The 21,969-nt window shown below is 40.2% G+C and overlaps 1 protein-coding gene across 1 annotated transcript in view; it reads right to left on the bottom strand.

Annotated features, from left to right (window-relative positions):
• The window catches only part of LOC104413097 (dachshund homolog 2-like), a 26,075-nt gene extending 4,928 nt beyond the window's left edge, over positions 1-21,147 (bottom strand). The window contains exons 1-5 of the mRNA XM_010024010.1: positions 20,994-21,147; positions 13,316-13,545; positions 12,639-12,786; positions 8,535-8,678; positions 5,424-5,489 (exon numbers count right to left, since the gene is read on the bottom strand). Coding sequence (XP_010022312.1) covers positions 5,424-5,489; positions 8,535-8,678; positions 12,639-12,786; positions 13,316-13,545; positions 20,994-21,147 — 742 coding nt within the window. The remainder of the gene's footprint in view (positions 1-5,423; positions 5,490-8,534; positions 8,679-12,638; positions 12,787-13,315; positions 13,546-20,993) is intronic.
• Between the last annotated feature and the right edge of the window lie 822 nt (positions 21,148-21,969).

The following is a 21,969-nucleotide window of genomic DNA, read 5'->3' as shown; positions in this document are numbered from 1 at the left end:
TTTCCCTACTCCCTTGGTGGGGAGTGCTGGCCAGGCTGCACCCAGGCTCCTCTGTGGGGTTAAGGACCACAGCAATTCCAACAAACACAGCAAAGGATCCCTTCACTACCATGGGGAAAAAAAAGGAAGGACCTGGCATGCAAGCAGTTCTCATGGTTTTGGGCTACTCACTCAGCCGAATGACAACAGTGAGTAAAACTGGCTTTTAGTTGTGCAGCAGAACTTTTCCCTTCCATTATCTGTTTTCCAAACTGAGCAGTGAAAGAGAAAACACACCACCCTATGAGCAGTGCAGTTTCCTATAGACTCACAGAAGCCAGTGAATAATAACTGCTGCTTCTGCAACAGGTTTGCTTTCTTTTAATCTACTGCTCTTTCCTATTGCCTCTTTTCCACCTCTGCAGTCCCTGATGCCTAGTGCTGGCTGAGCTGCCTCCCTCTCCTCCCACAGCAGGCAGGGCCATGGCACCAGGCTCCTCAGTGCAGTACCCTGCATCTGGGGGTTCTTCTCTTTTCTTGTGCTCAGGACTACTGAGTCACCTCTGTCAAATATTTCCACATCCATGTTAACAGACCTAAAAACTTGTACAGAAAACAGGATTTCTAATAAGTAACAACAGCCAAGGACAAGAATATATTCACTGAATACAAACTATGCAGATGCTGGATTGCCACTGTCAGTATGAGTAGACAGGACGATAACATAGTGGTTCCTGCTTAGAAAATACTCAAGCCTACTGACACTGAATTATTGAATAAATGATTTAGCCCTTTGTAAGAATTGAAAGGTACGGAGTTGCACACTCAACGGTCTCCTGGGGAAACCTTTACCCACCTTTTGTTTCCAGTAAATCTCTAAATCTCAGCTTCCTCCCTTGCATGTGTGTGCATGAGCTTACAGAGAGCAAGAGAGTAAGAGAAATTGGGTGCCAAAAGCAGAACTAACACTGCAACCAACATCAGTGATACTGTTGTTTTTAAAGCATAATGTTTAAATGTTTCACATTTGCATCACCAGCAGAAGAGCCATGCAGTCAGAGCAGTGATCTTTGATGAGTTATAGAGGGACCTTTTCTTGGTGAGCAGCTAATGCAAAGGCTTTCAGCAGCTGTGGCCAGTGTGCACCTGGATACAGCAGTCTGGTAATGGCACACAAACTTCAGAAGAGATTTCTAGAAACACTGCAATGTGACGCAGCACAGGGTTAACTAGTAGAGGTTTCCTAAGTCAGAGCATCCGGAGCAGGATGGGAGGAAGAAAGGCTAAAATTCAAGCAAAAAAGACAGCAAAGAACTTGCTTTCAAGGAAAATACCAGGCCTCTGGTTAGTTTAATCTCAAGAGTTTCTAATCACAGTGCTTTGGTCTTTTCTTATGTAAAATTCTAAGTGCCTGAACACTTTCTTCAGTGAAAGCAAGACCAAGACAATAGCACTGTAATTTCCAAGCTTGTTGAGTCTGTCTCTTAAAATTCTAGAGTACTCCGAAATTCAGTAGTGTGGTTGGTTTCAGTGGATTGCAGCATTTGGAGGTATCATTTGATACAGTAACAAAGTTGTTAAACCTCCTAAAAAACACAACTCTCTCTTCTGTCCCCCTTGCCCCTTTTTACCACTGGCTAGATTTGGAAACTGACAGGTTATACCATAATATTGAAAAAATATAGCCCAGTTTTCTAAATAATAAAACCCCAAATGTGTTCCAAACTGCAACAGTCCTTCATCTTTGGCAAACAGAGGAAAACAACAAGTTATTCACAGTTACTGAGAGTTTTTGTGCTAAATCTCTGCCAGGTTATTTCACAAACAAAAGCAGCAGCAGCCACCCTGGGTCCCCCTCCTGCTGCAGGTTCAGGGAACCACGTTTCCTCTGAACTGCGTTTTCACCCCTGGAAGGTCAGTCTGCCTGTGCTGCTGCCTCCTCCTTGAAATTTGGAGTCTTCGTTCTTGTAAATGATTAGCATCAAGTATTATGGTAACATCTATTTTTTAAAATTTTAAGATAACATTGCTTTGCTGATTGTTCCAATATCCCCTAACAATGAAATATAGTAATACAAAAGTTAACTAAGGTATAAACATGCAAAAGGAGAAGTCTCCCTGCGATCATAAAATGATGTTATTTTCTGTTCAGCAGTTCATGTTACTGCTGTTCATGCTAATTAATTAAAGGAGCTGTTGCTGTAATGTGCAAACAGGGAATCTGAGAAACTGAGAGGGCTTTTAGGTCTCGGAGTGAAGTTAAGTCAATCTGGGCGCGGGCAATCAAATGTAATGAAATCACTTGTCAGTGCTAAGCTTGCAAAAACTGTGAAGTTTGACTAGGGAGTAAAAGGATTATAATTAGATTTCCAATAGGATAATAACTAAATGGCAGAAAGCAGTAAAGAGAAAATATTACTTTGTTAGCTAATGGTGCTGCTGTTCGGTTTTAGTTTTTATCAGCACACTTGTAGTTGTGCTAATTTAATTTGCTTTTATCAGCAAAAATGCACTACTCGAATGGTACTTGAATGTCATTTGCAAAAATCATTGATCTGAAGGTGCACTTAATGACACCCAGTATGTTTATTTTATGTGAAACGGAGATTGGCTGATAAAATGGTTGATGCACTATCTTGCTGGCCCACAAGTGAGTGATGGAGGCAGGACCAGGAGGGTATCGGTGTGCGTGCATCACCCTCCTGCACCACTCAACTACGCAGGAGGCTCTATAACCACAGCAACTATTAATTTCCTATTTTGTCAGCTAAAAGCTTCTATCAGCTCAAGCTCTGCTGGACTAAAAGATCAGGTATACAGAGGATGCAGGTATTGGACTGTAAAGTTCAGAAAGTTTGTCTCGTCTGCACAGTATTTCTGTTCAATTAATATACAAAGCAGAAAGAAAATGAGTCGACTGAACGGAAGAGATTTATAATGCAGATCAGAATCCCAGTACATGAACAGCTTGTGTTAATAAAATCATTTTAAGAAATGAGCATAAAATATGATATGACTTAATCACTGTGAAAGGTGGCTGTGCAGCATTTTTGTAATTTTCCTTTAAACCGTCTTAAGGAGATACTGGCAGTGAAACTAATTGAATTTCAAAGGCAAGGCACTGTGTGAATGATAGATTTCTGTCCAGCAGAGCTATTGACAACAGAAAAAGAAAGGTCTGCATTGATGCTAAAGCTTTTTTCTGTGCAACAGAGATTTTGGAAGCTTGGAAACAGCTTTGTATGAGGGGCATGTGTGTTTTGACCCTTCCTCCTCCCAGGGTCCAAAAAACAAAGGCAGCAAATGACAGAGGCAAGGAGGGAGTGTGCTCAAATTGTTAACGACAGTAGTGCAATAGTAGCTGTCAAGTACAAAAACTGTAATCAAAGGAAAAGAGAGTAAGAAGATATTACAGTATCAGCACAAATAAAAATGAAAGGGATGGTGCTACAGGATAGGAACGCTTTGAAATCTAAACAAGCTCTATGGAAAGCTCTTCAGAAGCCTTTTTATCAGCTGAGAGTGCTCTGTGGAAAAAAGGCTAAACTCATCACACGTTTACATGTGAACAGGATTACCACAGCAAACCCCTCTGAAGTCAGCATACACTGTCCTTCATCACGGTGGTGAAGTCGAGAGGTGCTTTGCCACTGAGGAGCACAGGGCAGGTTTACAGCTACTATGACTACTGCACAAGTCACGTTCTGCTTTCACAGCAGGCACCAGGCCTACAGCTACTGAGCTCAGTGGAAACCCACTTCTCCCTTTGTTCAGGCTTTTAACCTGGACAAGAACCACATTATCCATAGCCTGTTAAAACTAAAGAATGATGTAGTTGGGACCACATTAAAAAAACATAAACCAACCCAAACCTGAAATGAAAATCATAAAATCACAAGGTTTTCTTTTATATCAACAGACTACAGAAGCGTAAGGACGTTCTCTTAATTCCTTCTAAGTAAATGGTTGTCAGAAGTGGCAATGTATCACTTTCTCCAGTTTTTTATAATCAGTTTTGATGTTTTCCACCCTTTAAGCCAACTGTAACTTTTTTCCTCCAATTGAAAATTGAAATTAACTTTCTTTTTTTTTTACTAGATTCTGTCCAGAGGCACCTTTGACTCTTGGGATCTTTTCAGATGAGCACTGAGCACTCCTCTCAGCAGGTATCATAAATAGATAGAAATGTTACAAATATTTTGCTTGTCAAATTTAAATACATGTGTCTTAGTGCTTATCCAATATTTTGACTATTTCTGGCAGTAACACTTTTCCAATTGCAATATTTAGAGCACAGCTCTAATCATATGTGTACACATATATACACACATATGTTGTATGTATATATATGCACTACAATAAAGCTGTGATTCTCCTTCTTTGAAATACATAGCATATGAACCTAAAATCACAAAAAGAGACAGCAGTAAAAATATTTGAAAGCTTTCCCGTATAGATGACAGATGGATGACAGATGCATAGCAGAGGTACGCAAAGTCGAGGCTTTAACAGTTGAGAAATGCTGGAAGTTAGGTTTGTATCTCTTAACTGCACTGCACTCCTCCCTGCACTGAAGGGGACTGTCTCTAGTTACTTCAACACACATTATTTTGCACGTTCCTATTACCTGATTCAGCAGAGGGGGTAGAAGGGCTCTGGGAACCAGCAGTTACACTGAAATGGGTAGCAGTCTCCAGGCTGCTGGAATAGTTGGTGCAGAACTGAATGGTGTGTCATGAATATGGCACGGAATCGAAGGGAGAAAGTTGGTTTTATAGGAAACCAACACTATGAAACTGGGCTTTCACCAGAGAATTTCTCTGTTCAAATTACTCAGACCATATTTTATCGGACGTGATTATGGATTTTCTGCCCGTCCCAAATAGCCTTCCAATGGCAATGGAAATAACCCTGAAGATCTCTGCACCTCCCTCCCCTAAGTAATGATCGCAGCTCCCTCGCTTCCCAGGCCTACAGCCAGAATGCGCTTCCTCTTCTTTGGGAAGCACTTAGACAATACAAACTGTATTTACAAACAGTCACTGAACGGCGAGGGAAATGGAGCACTAAGATGCTCCGCTCCTAAACATGAACATGACTTTCCTTTTTGTCCTACAGTTAGTTTATGTAGTTTTTGAAAACATCTGTGACCTTCATAGGTAGCTAAGGATCAGAGGTAAAATACTTAAAAAAGGTAAATCGCATGTAAAACCACCTCTGAACTAAGCGGATGTATCTGATAGCTACAAATCACTTTCCAACATCTCTGTTTAAACAAAGTTAATTTCCGCTCTTGTTCTGTACTGAACAGGAAAACAACATTAAATTGTGTAATTTACATTTATCTTAAAGTGGAAAAATGGAGACAAAAACTATTCTGCATTTTGTTAAATTTTTCATATGGCTCGTGGTAAACAAGTGATGGGATGTGGTACATACTGCACCTTGCATTGCTGCACTGTCATGTTGGGTTCCGTTGTGTTCTATTTCCATATCTGGGATTCCAGCATCTGAAAGACACGACACTGAAGATTAATGCATTCCCCTTTGCCCTCCTCTCATGCATCTTTAGAAAAATATTTATAGCAAACTAGGGTGATCTCCAAGTTACACGGTCTTGCATAAAACATTTGGTCTTCATAGAATTTTCAGTAGTAAATCGTTTCCAAAATGTGCAAACATTACTGGTCTCACAGTGAATTATTTTTAACGTGCTTCACATTTGTCTGATGATCAGATAATAACCAACACGTGATCGTAGTATGTCTGTAAAATTCTCTTGGAGAATGAGGGCATCTGACAGATGAAAAATAAAAGTCAATATTAAACTGGGATAATACTAAACTACATTGACTCTCCCAGCCGTGTACCTGCAATGTACAGATTCAAAGAATACAGCCAGCGGCAGTCAGCATGTCTGTGTGTGTGTGTATCAGTTTGTATGAGCGCGTGGTACAGACAAGGACTGTGCAAACTGCATTTGAAAGACTCACCTCAGGATGCTGTAAACAAGCGTTATCACCCAAAACAAAACTACATATGTGATACTATGTGAAATATTTCCAGATTTATGAGAAGAGCTTTCCAAAATGGATTGTGCCCTTTCTTCCAAATTGGGAAAGGGTCTCATGATGATGTACACTTTTGAACTATTTAATTTCATATTGGTAATACCTCTGTATGCACAATCTTCCAGGCTGGGGGTGGGGGCTCAAACACCCTAGGGTGTTATGGTAACAGATGCCATTATCCACCTTGTGCCAGCAAGGATTAGCATGAAGGGTATGTGATTTGAATCCATGACACCTCAAATCCTGGAGACACTTCTGCTTCCCTTATCATACAGCCCTTAGAATTACAGCTAGAAAAATCCCACACCTGAAAGGGAGCTGCATGTACAGTTCTGAAGTTTTTCTGTGTGGAAGCCTGTTCTGGACTTTGTCCAGTAGGGAATAACTGGACTGTTGCTTTCTCAGTTCTCTTTAGATGGAAAGTCAGTATCCATTGCAAAGATGACATTTTGCTGGGCACCCTACAGCCTCACCAAACTCTGTGTCAAAGCAGGGCAACACATTACAAATATGGTCCATGCACAGAAGAGCAATATGAGTTTGTAACTTAGTAATATAAGTGTAAATGAAATATGTGATGTATGCATATATAGCCCTACAAATACATATGATCAAATAAATAATATTTTCATGTACACGAATTTTTCTTATAAGAATGACTGCTATTACATAGGGCTTTCCTTGTTCAGATTCCTGTTTTGAAGGGAAGTCAGGGCACTGATCTATTAATTCGAAAAGGTTCTTTCCCTTCAAACCTTTTAGAGTACATGTTGTATATAGGAAAAATGACAAAGTCATCTGTAACTAGTAACAGCATCTGTTAAATGAGACAGACTGTCAGAGTTAAATTAAAAATATTCAGAATAGCCCTTCACATTTTGTTGTCATAAAATTGTACCTGCAATTAAATTGTGGATTAAGATGCTAATGAGCTACCTGATTTGCATGTGCAATCAGATTAGCATGTAAATATCAGCTTCTTGCAGGCACTAACATATATATGACTACCTGAGTGTGCTTGCAAATCAAACCACTAGCAGCCAGGCCCACAATAGCAGATGTAAAGATCTGTTAATCACATTGCTGGCATGTTGGTACCCCTTAATTTGTGGCTTCCAGAATTGCTGAGTACTCCTAACTGTCATGTGAGCAGCGGGTGCTCACCAGCAATGGCAGAGTCTGGGTGAATGACCTTACAGAACATCAGGATTTTAGTTTGGGGTTTTTTCTGACATTCATCTCATGGTGTTGGCTGTGTCTATGGGATGCAACCTGGGCATTTTCCTGATCCAGGGGAGGTGGTGGAAAAGGTTTCTGCTGTCTCTGTCCATTCACGCTCCCTTGGGTCACTGTCCCTGACCACAGTGCAATGGCAAGCTATATATCCATGCTGGAATCACCACCGCTCACCCCGTACATCAGAAAAGCCAGCCAGTTCCTGGTTATAGTGATATGCTGGACTATAAAACCCAGCAGATGAGAATGACTCTGAAAGCTGCTGCTCTTGTACTTAAGGAGTTTATATGTCTTAGGTGTTGTAGATAAATCACAACTTGCATGCCACTGCAGAGTGTTGCAATGGCAGTTCACGTAGACAGGCTGGCTCTAACTTTAAAAAACAGTTTGGGTAGCCCTCACAACTGAGAACTCAAGATAAGCTCATTATTTTTATTTAGCAGTTCAGGCAGATTTTGCAGTCTGCTTATGTTACCATGGCTCAGTTACTGGCAGTGTCCACAGTGGGCAGCACAAAGTTAACGTAAAGACTACAGATACCAACTGAACATAACCCTGATTCATAAGCCTCTGCAGAGGCTTCCAGGAAGGGATGCACAGCCTAAACCTTAGTTACAGAACCTGAAATTAGCTAAAACTCAACTAGGTTCATGTTAAATATTCAAACCACCAAAGCCATAACTTTGGCCAGAACCATCTTAAGCAGGAGAGGCAAATCCTCCCACTATCCAAAACATAATCACTGCTTAGGAGATGAACTGATTTGGTTTTGTTTCACAAGAGTATTTGGGAAGTATTCAAAACCTAGTCAGCTCTGAAAGCTGATACATATTTAACAAACTTAATAGGTCCTGAGGCTGAGCAAAGTTCAGCCAAACGGCTTTTAAAATGAAGTTCAGCAGTTCTAAAAATGAATCTGCTGGGAGAGAAGAGTTCAGAGAACCTTACAGGAACCAAATTTCACATTGTCTTAGCTGGCACTGTAACAGATTTCTCTGGTAATGTATTCAGCATTTCTTGTCAGGTCTGTGTAAACTGCTCTGTCTGTTTCTCTAGTTACAGACTTACTTATTTTTTTAATTCATGACCCAGAGCACATGGCCTGAAATAGATTTTTAATTATTTCAGGAAAAAGATTGTAGTTTTTTATTCTGGAATTTACTTTGTGCATCATTTTACTTCTTTCTTTTTTTCCACTCGATTAAACATCATTCTAAGCTAACTGTGAAAGGCCAACTAAGACATTACCATTTAACATCCTGAGACCGTCACCTGATGTGGCCTGTTTAAGCGCTTGTTCCACTTGTTCTCTTCTCTTTGATTCAAATTCCAAAGCTTCCTGCAATTTTCTCTTTGCCTTTTTTTCTTTCTTCAAGCGTTTCTGAATTGTTGCTGAAATTATAAGAATGGCTGTTAAAGCACAATTAATACATAATGGAGACAGTAAATGAGTTTATGTTCAAGGCTTGAGAAAAAAACCCCACAAAACTCTGTCATGAATCTGATATTTAAAAAACCCAAACCAAACCAACAAATACCAACCAACCAAAACCAAAACCACAAAACCCCCAAGCCATGTCCTGTAGTGAAACAATCTGACAGGGCTTCAGATCTGGTTAAAAATTGCAAATTGTATTGTCACTCTGGAATAGCCTCATGGATTTCAGTCTCCGCACCAGAACCTCAGCATCTTGGAGCCAGCCTGGTAGTTCATGTTTGACTTCACCAGTTTGGACTCAATTCCAGGTACAGTTCTGCAGAGTCTGGTTGAGCAGATCATCGGCTTAAACTGATTTCCAGCAACAGCAGCAATGTATATCCTCAAAATGAAAAAAAAATCTCTCGCCCTTCATTCTAACCTTTTGCTTTAATGTTGAGATTTACAATGCACCCTCTTCCTCCAGCAGTTTTATCTAGAAAGATAATCCAAGCACACTGGTTATGTCATCCCTGACCATTCTAATGGATAGAGGAAGTCTTCTGAATGTTCAGAGATTGGTTTTAGTTACGTTTTCTAATATTAAATGGAAATTACATGTATTTCTGCAGGCAAACTGTCTGTATGCAGCATTGGAGAATCTGAAATGTCAGTACCAATGGGGTATAGAGTGAAACCCCATGGAATTAGGTCATTTTTTTGGTGAAAATGGAACAGGAGTTGGGTTAATTTTGAAGCAGAATAACTGAAATACCAAGAACCACTGCCCAAGACAGAAGTCAGGTGTAAGGCTATTTTGAAGCTGGGTTAAGTGGTTACATAACTCAGATGAAAGATCAAATGTGTAGAGAAGGGGTATGTACTGAGTAACATGAGTACTTAAGCACTTCCCTATTACTGGGAGGAAAAAAAAGACAAAAAGCCAAAGGAGAGGAACAAAAAAGCATTGGGTTTTTGTTCCCAAATGTAGAGAATCTCAGAGAGAAATTAAGAGGGAACTTCCCAGGTAGAAAGCAGGCGGAAAACAACCTTGTAACACTGGTAAGTAAATGAGTGTTATTATCTTCATCAGCAATTTCTCATTTTAACTAAAGCACTCCATAAACCCCTGCATAGTAGCTGGCTGTTCGGACTTAACATAGGCGCCAGTGCAATAACTCCTGTACAGCAGTAGATCACAATGCACTTTACAGTCATATCTTCCCTCTTCTACAGATGGAAAGCAGAAACAGGGCCTTGACAAAACTCAGCCACAGGCTGTTGGTTCACCTATATAAGAATTGGCAGAAAACAGAAGTATTCCCGAGTAATCTCAGTTTTAAATCCAACTATAAATAAAACTGTAACTAGAGAATTGTATAGTATTAATTGTAGCCATGTGATCAATATCTTCATCGTGAACTGCTGACATTGGCTATTGTATTGCCTCACCTATATAAATTCGAGCAATAAAATGCACCTTTTAAGCCTTTTCCTTAATCCTGTATTTAACTTTATTTTTCACCAGCAGCAGGTCACCATTTCTTGGGCCAGAACTGCATCTCACATACCTACCTCTGCCAACCACAACCTTTCCTGTGCTCCTTCCTGTCCTTATTATCCCTATTAAACTATCTTTAATGGGCTCTTAGACTTGTGTTTTTCACCAGTGCTGCAAGAACACCATCATGTGTCTCTTTGCTGTATGACCCACACCTCTCCTTCCTGGTTTAAACTGCTTGGTGGGATCTCCACAGGCCCATCACCACCTTCTGCTGGGGGTATCCTGCAGCCAGGAAATACGCCCCTCCTGGACACAGCTCTTGTTTCAGGAAAGTTGTGACCACCTGGCACATGTCTGACTGGCACAAAGAAGATTAGCTGGACCAGGGGCTGATGCCCAAGTACCTTCTCAGAACCATGTGGAGAACAATGTTAGCAAGCCCTGGAAGGGGTCAAAGATGACTCCCATAGCACACCCCAGCTCATATGAACACTCTACCTTCCTACAACCCATCACAGCTCATGCAGAGGGTCAGAGACCACCTCTGCATTGTGCTGCTCTGGTTCACATAGGTAGTCAAATCCTCAGAGCCGTACTTAATCCCATGGATTCATTATGGAATCAAACAAATGGAGAAGTGATGGCACTAGAAAAGGTAGCTAAAACTAACAGACCAGAAAGAATCTAAGCTTAAACATAAATGCCCTTTTAAAACTACCACCTATTTGAGTCAAGTTTGCTAGTGCACAAACTGTGGCAAACATTGCTCACAAGTATTGTTAAAATGAAAGTGGAATTTATACAAGCAGTATTTTGCAATCCCTTTTATTTGCTTCTCCTGTATATTGGATACCTGTGAATTTCAAATCACAAAATATCATTAGAAAATTGACTAAAACATCTGGAAAAATTCTCGGGAAATTCATAGTATTTACACAAGTCTTTGTGACCACTTGTTCATCTGAATTCCTATTGACTTGTACGGATCTTTCTGGATTTTTGAATGCTTCAGCTGGGATGTGGGGAGGGGTGTGGAGAAAAAGGGGAAAAAAAAAAGGATACCATTACGTAGGAAAGCTCTGGGAGACTTTAATAAATGATGAATTTCAAAATGTGATCTGTAGAACGTAACTTTGGAAAATTGAGCATCTCGTATGTAAAAGCCTCTCTGACTTTCCATAGTAAACAGATGTGCATGTGGCAATGACCTGAAAGACAAACGGTGCTGAGGATATTGATTATTGGTGAAATTGTCTTTTGAGCCAGAAGCCAACAAAGTCTGTGAACAGTGTAAGGTTTTTGTTGACTGAAATGTGACTCAGGAGGTGCACAGTGTGCTGTCTGCCTACAGGGAGGTAAGTTTTGTTTTACAGAAATGCTGTCACCTCATCCACACTCAGCTGGGGTGATGCAACATTTCTGAATACCCACTGCTAATTTAGCAACTTCTGTAGTATTTACTGACCCTTCACAACTCGACTCAGAAGTGCCCTTCTTTGTGGCCTCTTACTGAGCCCTGGCACTGCAGACAGCTCTGTTCTACATGCTTAATTCCAATTCAAACCACACAGGAAGATAGTAATTGGCACCTATGTCTCTTACCTAGTTTTGTATTTCTGTTTTCATGGGTGTAATCTAGAAATAGCTTTTAGCACATGAAGAACTCTTCCTCTCCTTCAGATGCATATTTGAATTTTAAAAAGAACACTGCCTTAGTTGCAGTATCATAGCAAAAAAATCAGACTTACCAATTTAATTGTCTATTATTATCAAAAGCTTCTAAAGAGTCATGGGTTTGTTTTAGAAGGCCCTGTAATGAGGGTGGTATTGTACTGCACTCTCCTGATGGAAAAAAACTATCATCTAGGGTTACTTGGTTCAGATCTTGCACTTAAGTGGACAGTTTCTTGTAGTTCTATTTCATTGCACTGAAGTTACCCACAGGACAAACTACAGAAATGGGGGCTAGGTAAGTAGTAAGGTAATGAAAAAAAATCACCTACATACCCAAATTGCAGACATACTCTCTTTCTCACAGTGAGACTGATTCTCAATGCTTGGAGGATAATAGCAGAAAACAAAAGAAATTAAAGCTGTCAAATGAAGAAATCGGGCTGGGAATACACAGGCAGAGGGGTAATAATGCACGTGAAAGCCATGAAGCCAAATCAGCTTTCCTGCACAGAACTTGCCAAAACTCTCTGTGGCCAGTTGCCCTCCAGGAAATAATCCTTCAGCCACTATTCTGTCTGCTTACAGAAAAGCGTGCTTCATTCTGTTCTTATTAAATTTAAATTTTCATTAGCAGTGCTAGTCCACTGCTGCATTACACTGAAGTATGAATGTCAGTTGAGTCCTCACAGCTCCAGCTGGAAATGCCAAAGGGTTATACATTTAATAGATATCTAAACTCAATTTTTCATTCACTCACCTCTGCTTTGCAGCTCAGCTGTGAGTTGCCTTTCCAAGCTCTCTCTTAGTTCTCTCTCTCTACAAAGCTCCATCTTTAACTCTTTCTTTTCCTGCTGTATCTGCTTTTCCTGGACTCTTGCATTGTCCACAGCCACTTTCAGTAGGCCCTGAAACACACACAAATGTAAAACCTGAAAATACCATTTTGTTTCAGCACTAACAACATTCATCCATCTGCTTCTTTTACACCTTCTAGGAAAACACAAAAATTAAAAGCAGAAACCTATAGACCTGGAACACAACTGGGCATTTGAAGTAGCTGAATATTAAAAACAACTAATTTTGTGGCATGGAATCATTCAGTATAGCTTTTGCTAATTCATCCTACCAATGTGGTTTATTACAGAATGCCATATCATTGCTGACCTCAGTCAACTGCAGGGAAAAGCAAAGGAAGAATAATGAGACTGGTGAATTTTAATATGACCATTATTGCCAAGTATTAAGTCAAAAAGACAATGTATGAAACCCTTTCACGATCGATGATGCCAAATAGTGGGAACCTAAGCATTACATTAAATAGAAGAAATTAGAATTGCAGATACAAAATAAGTTTCTGAAACTTCTAAAAAAGACTAAAACTGAAACACATTTTATCTATCATGACATAACCTAGCCCTGTAGAGAATAATTTACCTGAATGTTGGTTAATAGTGTTTCTACTGATGAAAGACCATCAGCAAAAAGAAATGGCGCCGGAAATCCAGGAGGCAAGGCCTGTCCAGCCAGTTGGACTTTATCTAAGGTTGGTTTCATTATTGGAATGGCAATTTGGACCTCTTCTGTAACGACAGGTTGAAAAGCAACATCAGAAAGCATTAGAAGTATAGGGAAATGTAATTTCTGGAAAGTAGCATTCCGTTTACCTGGAAGTCAAAATTAAGTGCATTAGTACAACTGATACTGTTTCCATCCTTGGGCAGCTGTGCTTGTTGCTAAGGTAAGGTTGCAAAATAGTACAGATTAATAAATACACTGAAGGCTACAACACAGCTGTAACAGACTACTATATATCTCAAATATCTACAAATTATACTACAGAATTACAAGAGTGTTACACAGTTCATTAAAGCTGAATGACCTTTCTTCATTCTATCATGTTTGCCATTCTCTGATGTGCATTTTTTGTAGCTATAACCTTGACAAAATTCAAGAAGCACATCACATCTCTTTACTCCTTTAACATTATCCTTCCCATACTCAGCAGTCAATAATCGCTACTGAGTCATTCCCTCCTGCTTAGCTAGCACCAGCTCCACGTTGTCAGTGAAGTGTCAGCGCAGGTTCTCTTTCCAAGTACTGTGCTGCTGTCAGCCTCTCCCATCACAGGCAGTAGCCAGACTGCTTTGCTGAGTTTCTCTAGCAGAGGAGAAACTCAGAGGAGTTTCTCCTCCATAGAGAGAGCTGGGCGGTGGGGGGTCGTGGAGCAGCCAGGGAGGAGAGGACGACTGACACAGGGCCCTGCTCCTGCAGCTTGCTGCACAGAACTAAATTGATGCACTTCTTCCAAACTCCAGAACGGGGACCTGCTGGCTTCCCCTTCACTTGTGGGTTCAAATGAGTTGCTATAGAGCAAGCTATAGAGCTTGTTATAGAGCAAGCCGTGCACACACAGTAGAAATGTGTATTCAAAATGAAGCAGCAGCATTAGTAAATAGTTTTCAAAAAACCTTTAAATTTTGTAAGGAATCAGTACTATCACCAATGAACTCACGTTTTTGAATAGGATAATTTAGATGTCTTTTAGGATAGCAAATGTATCTCCTTCTCTCAGATCCCTCATGAGCATTTCTTCCCCATGTATTCATTTTAAGACGAAAACCACAAAACTAAAACCTAGCAGTCTTTAAAGCCAAACTCCATACATTGCTTTTACTGTGAAATGTTAAAAACATATTCCTGTGCAATATTCCAGGGAAATCCAGTCTCTGTATGTTATGTTCCTGCACCTGCAGAAATCATGAAGAATATCTTCTTAGCAATAGGTTTTTAGTAAAGCTTGCACCCAACGTATTGGCTGTAAGTTCATGACTCGTGTGTTTTTTCAGGAAAACTGCACAGCCACTCCTGATAGTTTCATTTGTCAAACGTCTCGGTCATATTAAAGCCAGGATGTACAATGAGACCACAGCGTATTCAAAAGGCCCCCTCCCTTATCTAAAAAAGAAAACCAACTCGAAAGAGTCTGACAACAAATGGCACCGCTGTGTCCCCCCAACAACAACGCTGCTGCCTAGCTCCACAAACTACAGGAGCATCTATTGAACAGCACTTCTGCTGTGTTTCTAAACCATACCTACTGACAAGGAACCAGGAGCAGTCACAGGTTTCAAGTATTCTTTGAAATTGCTGTTTAGGGAGTATTTTGTTTTCACTATGTGAGTTCATTAAATGGAACATCTTCATCATGATTCTTCAGGACTAATAACAACAAAAGCCAGTAACCTCTACACGTCTTTGTAGCTCTCATTTTAGAGCTGTGTTCATGTAATTTAAATGGTCTATTTAAAAGAAACAAGCCCTGGTCACATTCTCAGACCACAGAGTTTGTGCTGATTCAGACACATCATTTCTCTATATACTCAGTGGCAGAGCTTTTAAAATAAAGTGGTGAGTTGTTGCATATGATGCTACACAGAAATAATACCTAAGCCATGGAGTCACAAAAGACTAAACTGAAGTGGCATTTGAAAAAGAAAGTAATACACGAAGTATGCATAACAAAACTACAGCTGCTTTGAAATCTCCAGAAATCTCTACTATTTGGAGATGAAAGTAATAACATTAAATTGGCTGAAAGGAAAATTACTATTGACTGTGAAGACAGGTTGCATGGTCTATGGTTTGTAATGTTACTGTACAGCAGATTGAAGTTTCAAAATAGTATTACTCTTCTTTAAAGAGATAGACACAGCTAAATTAGGTGCTGCTTGCTGCAGTGAGGATCAAATGCAAAAAGAATCATATTTCATCAGACCTAGTCAACACCAGGAAAATAAATAGAAATATAAGAGGTATGCAGGCAATGATTCATTTTGATAATCTGGCCCAAGAGAGACACATAGAGACAGCACACAGATCTAAGCTTCCACCAAAAGACAAATAGGACACAGAGGGTGGGAATTGGGATGACAGTGTAGCAGAGGTCACATCGATTTTCAGCAGCAGTTTTCACACAGATGAGATAACCCTGGACTCTATTTGGCCCATTGTTCATATCCTACCTGTCCCAGAAGCAATAAATTTCCAAGTCCCAGAAAAAGGGCAGTAAAGAAGAAGGATTCTACTTATGACTTCTTATGATTAAGTTTTTGTGCTAACCAAACATGCTTTGCAGACCAAGGTCACATTGCATGTTAAAGTCTGTAATAGCTGAAAACCAGAGGAAGCATATTATGTTTTAGCGTATATGGGTGGAAACTGTCAAACCATTCATCATCTTTTTTTTTTCTTTCTGATTGAAATCACACTCTGCAAAGATGAATGATAAATGCATTAGAAATCTATTTCAATCTTGTAATAGGTCTTCACATCTGAATGGTGTCTACATCTTGCCCATATCCTGAATAAAGTGCACAGTTAGGCAGAAATTTATTAGTTAGACTTGAGAAATCATAATTGGCAAAGCAATTAAAAATGGCATGTGTTGGAAGCATTTTTTGCGGATTGTATCAAATGCATCTCTTTAATTGGAAAAAAGATGTTGATTTAAGCATTTTGATTTTAAACAACACTAAAAATACCAATGCTAAAAGCTACACTCACACATATAGTACAACAGAATAAGCAAGAAATAAAGCTAGAACAACTGGAGTGCAACCAAGGACAAACAACCTTTCTATTTATTGAAGCGAAGTGGGAACTACTTTTATCGAGCTTGTTTTTTAAACCTGCCATGCTTTATAATAGCATCCAGGAATCCATTTAGAGTGTGGTCTTTTTATTTTAATTTCTAGCTGGCATCCGGATGAATAGACGAAAGCAGGAATTATATTGCAAAGAAACACACAGTAAACACTAACAGCAAATGGAATATTTTCCCAGGAAAGCACATGGAAATCTGCCTGAAAGTTTCCTGTTCTTAATTCCATATACTGGGGTATTTCATCTTCTGTCTTCTGCCTAAGTTGCAGAAATAGGTATTGGAAAATGAAGCATCCACCTACAGACTAAGCACAGTACTGGGAGCACGAGTAACGCGAATTGCTCCCCGCATGACAGTGCATGGCCCAAACCAACAGACAGTTGTAGCTGCCAGCTGGTTTATTTGCTTTCAGATGGCATGTTTTTAAACCCATCATTCACATACCTGATACACTTGACACATCACTTCAAACAAGGTAGAAATATTAAAGCTACAATTTACATCCTGTGTAACACCAGTTAGACCATGAAGTTAGTTATTCACATATGCTTCAAAACTTGTGTCTACCTGGACCCGTGCAAGCATTATTCACCACCAAATTCCTTTTCCCTGCCTGTGGCATGCAAGTCCTAAAGGACTAAAATGGCTTATCAAAATTATAATTCTTTGAGCTTCACACCTGAGTGATGTGGATTACATTTAATGGTCCGTCGTTACAGAGAACAGCCTAGATACTCTAATGGACCTTTTTGACTTAATAAAACAGAGGATCTACAACATCGGCTGGGTTGTATGTGCTACACATCTGTGAAAGTAAGATGTGTTTTTATTTGAAATAGCATTATTTGCCCAAAGATCTTACAGAATCATCCAAACAGATATATCTTTATAGTAGCAAGATGTCCCTTGACTTCCAGTTGTAGATCTACTTCACAACCAACAGTGACAGGCAGCGGTGTCCGAACACAAGTATTTTGACAGAATTAGGGCTCAAATTCCAACTTTGAACTACAAAAAGCAGTTTTCCAAAAACGTGAGATGACTTCCCTTGATTTCAAACCTTGACAGCTTCTGCGTTACTTAACTAGAAACTAGTAGAATTCTTTTCTTTCATGGAAAGGTAAGTACGAAAACCCTGTAACCTGAAGCATCGTTTATTTCAAACATCTTATATCTGTAAGTCTGCAAGGACCAGCTTATCTGTCTTCTGTGTCTTAATAATCGAAAATCTTCCATAAACCCCTGCCTGCCTTTTTCTCTCTGCCAGGAGCTGAGCACTCCTGTTCATCAGTGAGAAAAGAGACACCTCCTCCTAACCTGGCACCAATCAGACTCTGAAATTTACTGCTTTAACCTTGTGATTCAGGTGCTGAATTTAAAGTCAGTGCTGTTTTTCTTAATTACAGTCCCTGAATGAGCAGGGTCAATGAATGCAATTGGGGAGTAGCTGATTAATCCAGTGCACCAGCTTTAAATCAGACTTTATTTCATTTTCAAATGATTGATACAACTTGATAGCACACAAACAGTTCTCACGACTGAGCTCTGCAATAAAAACCCCTTCATTTTAAAAATAGGATCTCATCATTATATACACATTTCCAGGCTGCCTTAAAAACTTTTGGAAACCACTGCAAAACAGTAACAGTCCAGATCATTGATAAAGATGATCAGAACAGAAGTGACCCCAGTACTGAGCCCTGGGGAACACCACTTGTGACCAGCTGCCAACTGGAGTTGTTAACTCCATTCACCACCATTCTGTGTGCTAGGCCTTCCAGCCAGTTTTTTACCCAGCAGACAGTACTCCCAATCCAAGCCATGAGCAGACGGTTTCTCCAGGAGAATGCTGTGGGAAATGGTGCCAAAGGCCTTACTGAAGTCTAGGTAGACAACATACACATACAGAGTCTTTCCCTCATCCACTAGGTGGGTCGCCATGTCATAGAAGGAAATTGGGTTACTCAAGCAGGACCTGCCTTTAATAAACCCATACTGACTGGACCTGATCTCCTGGTTGTCCTACGTGTGCCAAGTGATGGCACTCAAGATGATCTGCTCCATAAGCTTTGCTGGCACTGAGGTCAGAGTGACAGGCCTGCAGTTGCCCAGATTCTTCCAGCCCTTATTGTAGATGGGCATTGTATTTGCAAGCTTTCAGTCCACCAGGAACTCCTTGGTCAGCCAGGACTGCTGATAAATGACGGAAGGTGTCTTGGCAAGCCCTTCCATCACCTCCCTCAATACCCTGGACCCATCCAGTCCCACAGACTTGTGTGTGTCCACGTGGTATAGCAGGTTGCTGACCATTTCCCCTTGGATTATGGGCGCCTCATTCTGCTCCCCATATCCGCCCTCCAGCGCAGGGGACTGGGTATCTGGACAACAACTGGTCTAGCTATTAAAGACTATGAAGGCAGAAAAGGCATTAAGTACCTCAGCCTTTTCCTCATCCTTTGTCACTATGTTTTCCCTCCACCTCCAATAAAGGATGAAGAGTCTCCTTAGCCCTCCTTTTGCTGCTAATATATTTATAGAAACATTTTTTATTGATTTTTACGGCCATGTCTGTTACATTTAGTGCAATGTGCTATCTGAGGAAAAACTGAGGATTTGGAGCAGTGAAAAAAAGAGGAAGAAAAATCTGCAAGCAATGCATTTGCCAACCTTTCCATAGACCTGTTCTCAGGAATGATGAGGGTGTGTTTTCCTGAAAGATGTCATAAAGCAGGCACTTAGTTCTTGAATAGGAGAAGGAGGCAAAAAGCAGAGAAATGAAAATTTCACTAGAAAAGGCTGAAATTACAGTTTACAAATTGTCTTTATCTGTGCACTCTTTATCAAGAGGTGTGTAATTATACAGCTTTGACATTTTCATCAATGTACTCTCATTAATAACACAGAAATTATACCTATTTATAACTTCAACATATTTACAATATATTCAGATATTCACACAGCTCTGACGGTAAAAACACCTGAAAATATTTTATTAATTCAAACCTTAAAAAAAAAGGACCTGAGTTAGATCAGATACTGGGTTTGCAATAATAAAAAATGAAACTGAGAAGTGCAGTAATTCATTAGCTAGACACCAAAGCTGAAGTGTTTCACTGCATGTAACTTCAGTCTAAAGTTCAGTATGTACAGATTAACAAATACAACTGATGTCACCTGATTCTGTTCATTAAGGAGAGCTGTAAGTACACGGCTCCTAATAAGTAAGTAAGAAGCCTTCAAAATGCTATGGTTTATATTCACGACAATTATCTACAATTTACAGTTTGTCTCTGTTGTATTATACCTGCTTTCTCCTATGAGATGCTTCTCAGGCAGGTTTTGGTAATCTGGATTCCAAAACATTTAAAGTTGTCCCATGCTTTAAGTTGCTTCTTAATCTGCATAGAAGCACAAGTACTATCGATCTGCATTTTCCATACGGCAATTTAAAGTAACTAGTTACTCTCAGCCAGTAATAGTACCTTGTCATTCCTCACAATGACAAGACACATTATTTCTCCTGACAATAGAGGAAAGTGAAAATGTCAACTATTCAATAAAAGGCTAGTAGTAGAAATACTGTGGCCTGGAAGAAAGGAGGAAAATGAAACAAAATAAACAAAATCCTCCTCATGGCCATTATCAAGAGGTTATAAAATTCTTCTCAGCTAACTCTCCCATTAACATTCACAAGGTTTTTTTCATGGTGATTTTAAAGCATCACTAGTCTGACTATTCATCTACTGAGATTTTAAACTGTCAGATGAGGGTGGGTAGGAGGAACTTGCCAAGAAAAAAAAAAAAGATTCTTTAATTTTCTTGGCGGATTCAGCTTTTCCCTATTAATGTTGAGATTATTTCTTCAACTATTTTGTTGCAAATATTTATGACTCCATATGGAACAACAGATGTTGAAGGGAAGGGATAGCAGAAAAGACTTCATTTTCAGCAATTACCCTGCTACTTGTTGTCATACTGTAGGTGTTCTTAGTGCATCTATTTTACATACCACCCTGTCCTTTCACACACTGCAAAAATGTCAGTTTGGATAATTAATGTAATAACTTCAGTCCAAATAATTTCCACAATATTAATTTATTAAAAAAAAAAAAAATGGACAAGAGGAGGAAGATATCAGGAAAGAAGGGGGAAGACAGGATTTTCTTTTCCAGTCCTTCTGGAATATCTAATCAGGAATCAGTTTATTGCAAAGCTGCATTGGATCCTTAATACCAAATCTTTCCCTTTTTTCCTTTGAGACAGAGTCCAGTGACTGCCACCAAGATGAGAAATCATACAAGAAACAGCAAGAAAGAGCTATCCAAGAACCAGTACAGTAATTGCATAAGAAAGGTGAAGAAACACGGGCTGGGTGTGATGTGGATAAACAGGAACAGGTTGATGGTGTTCAAGCTGAAAGAATGTCCGTTAACTGAACTGGCAACTTACCAGCACAGACAGCCAGAGCTGGCTGGAGAGTATCAGTGCCCACCACGTAGACAGTGAGGTCCACTCGCCAGCAGAGCCACTCCTGCTCTGCCATGTCCTCAGGCAGCATGTGCAAGCCAGCTCCTGGCCAAACACGACCACTGTTAGTGAGCATCACGGTCAGACTCAAGAACCGTTCTTGCAGCCTGTATCCAACCACTGTGCACGGGGACTTGGGAAGGAGGTAGAGGGAGAAGGGGAGCAGCTGAGACCCAGCACCACGCTAACTGCAGCTACATGGCTTCTGGGCAGAAGGTGGCTCCCAGCTGGTATAATTTGGAGGCCAGGCAGCAGAAGCTGGCAGCTGCCTGCTAAAGCCACCAACACAGGCCTGCTGCAGGGGCAGGCGCACTGTGGCAGGCAACTGGGTACCTCTGGAAATGCAAGACTCAGGAAACGACAAGCGAAACCCTGTACCCAAAAAAAAGACCTTCTGTGCCTCCACAGTTTGGCAACCTCTTTCATGTCCCACATACAATGTCCTTTTAAATAATTTTCATCACCTACTGCCTTTACTGCAGTATTTGGTAGTACAACCAATAATTTGAAGCAGATCTCATTAGAAAGATTCCATTTTTTCCTATTCATAAAACCCACAAAACTACAACAACTTCCAGATAGCTGTGATTGGTGGGACCAAATTTCCACCAGTATGGCACACATGCTTGTGTTCCCATTTTGCACCTGAAAAACTCTACCTGTCAGCTAAAAAAGCAGATGTGCCATCACTGGGAAAGGCTTTTTTGAAGTTGTCTTCCTGGTTCAGGGAGCTATTGAATTGTCACCTGTGCATATGCTAGGTGCAAAGTCTGTGCTCCTAATCTCAGGCAAAACCTGGCTGGAATCAAGACACTCATTGCCTTCTGGGGTCCAGCCACTAAACACAGGTCCTCTTCGCCCATAAGTAGATCTACAGGCACACGGAACTGAGGAACAG

This window comes from Nestor notabilis, unplaced genomic scaffold, assembly GCF_000696875.1.
Source record: "Nestor notabilis isolate BGI_N333 unplaced genomic scaffold, ASM69687v1 scaffold12471, whole genome shotgun sequence".
NCBI lineage: Eukaryota > Metazoa > Chordata > Aves > Psittaciformes > Psittacidae > Nestor > Nestor notabilis.
Note: the sequence above shows the minus strand (reverse complement) of the source record. Positions and strands in the feature narration are given on the sequence as shown.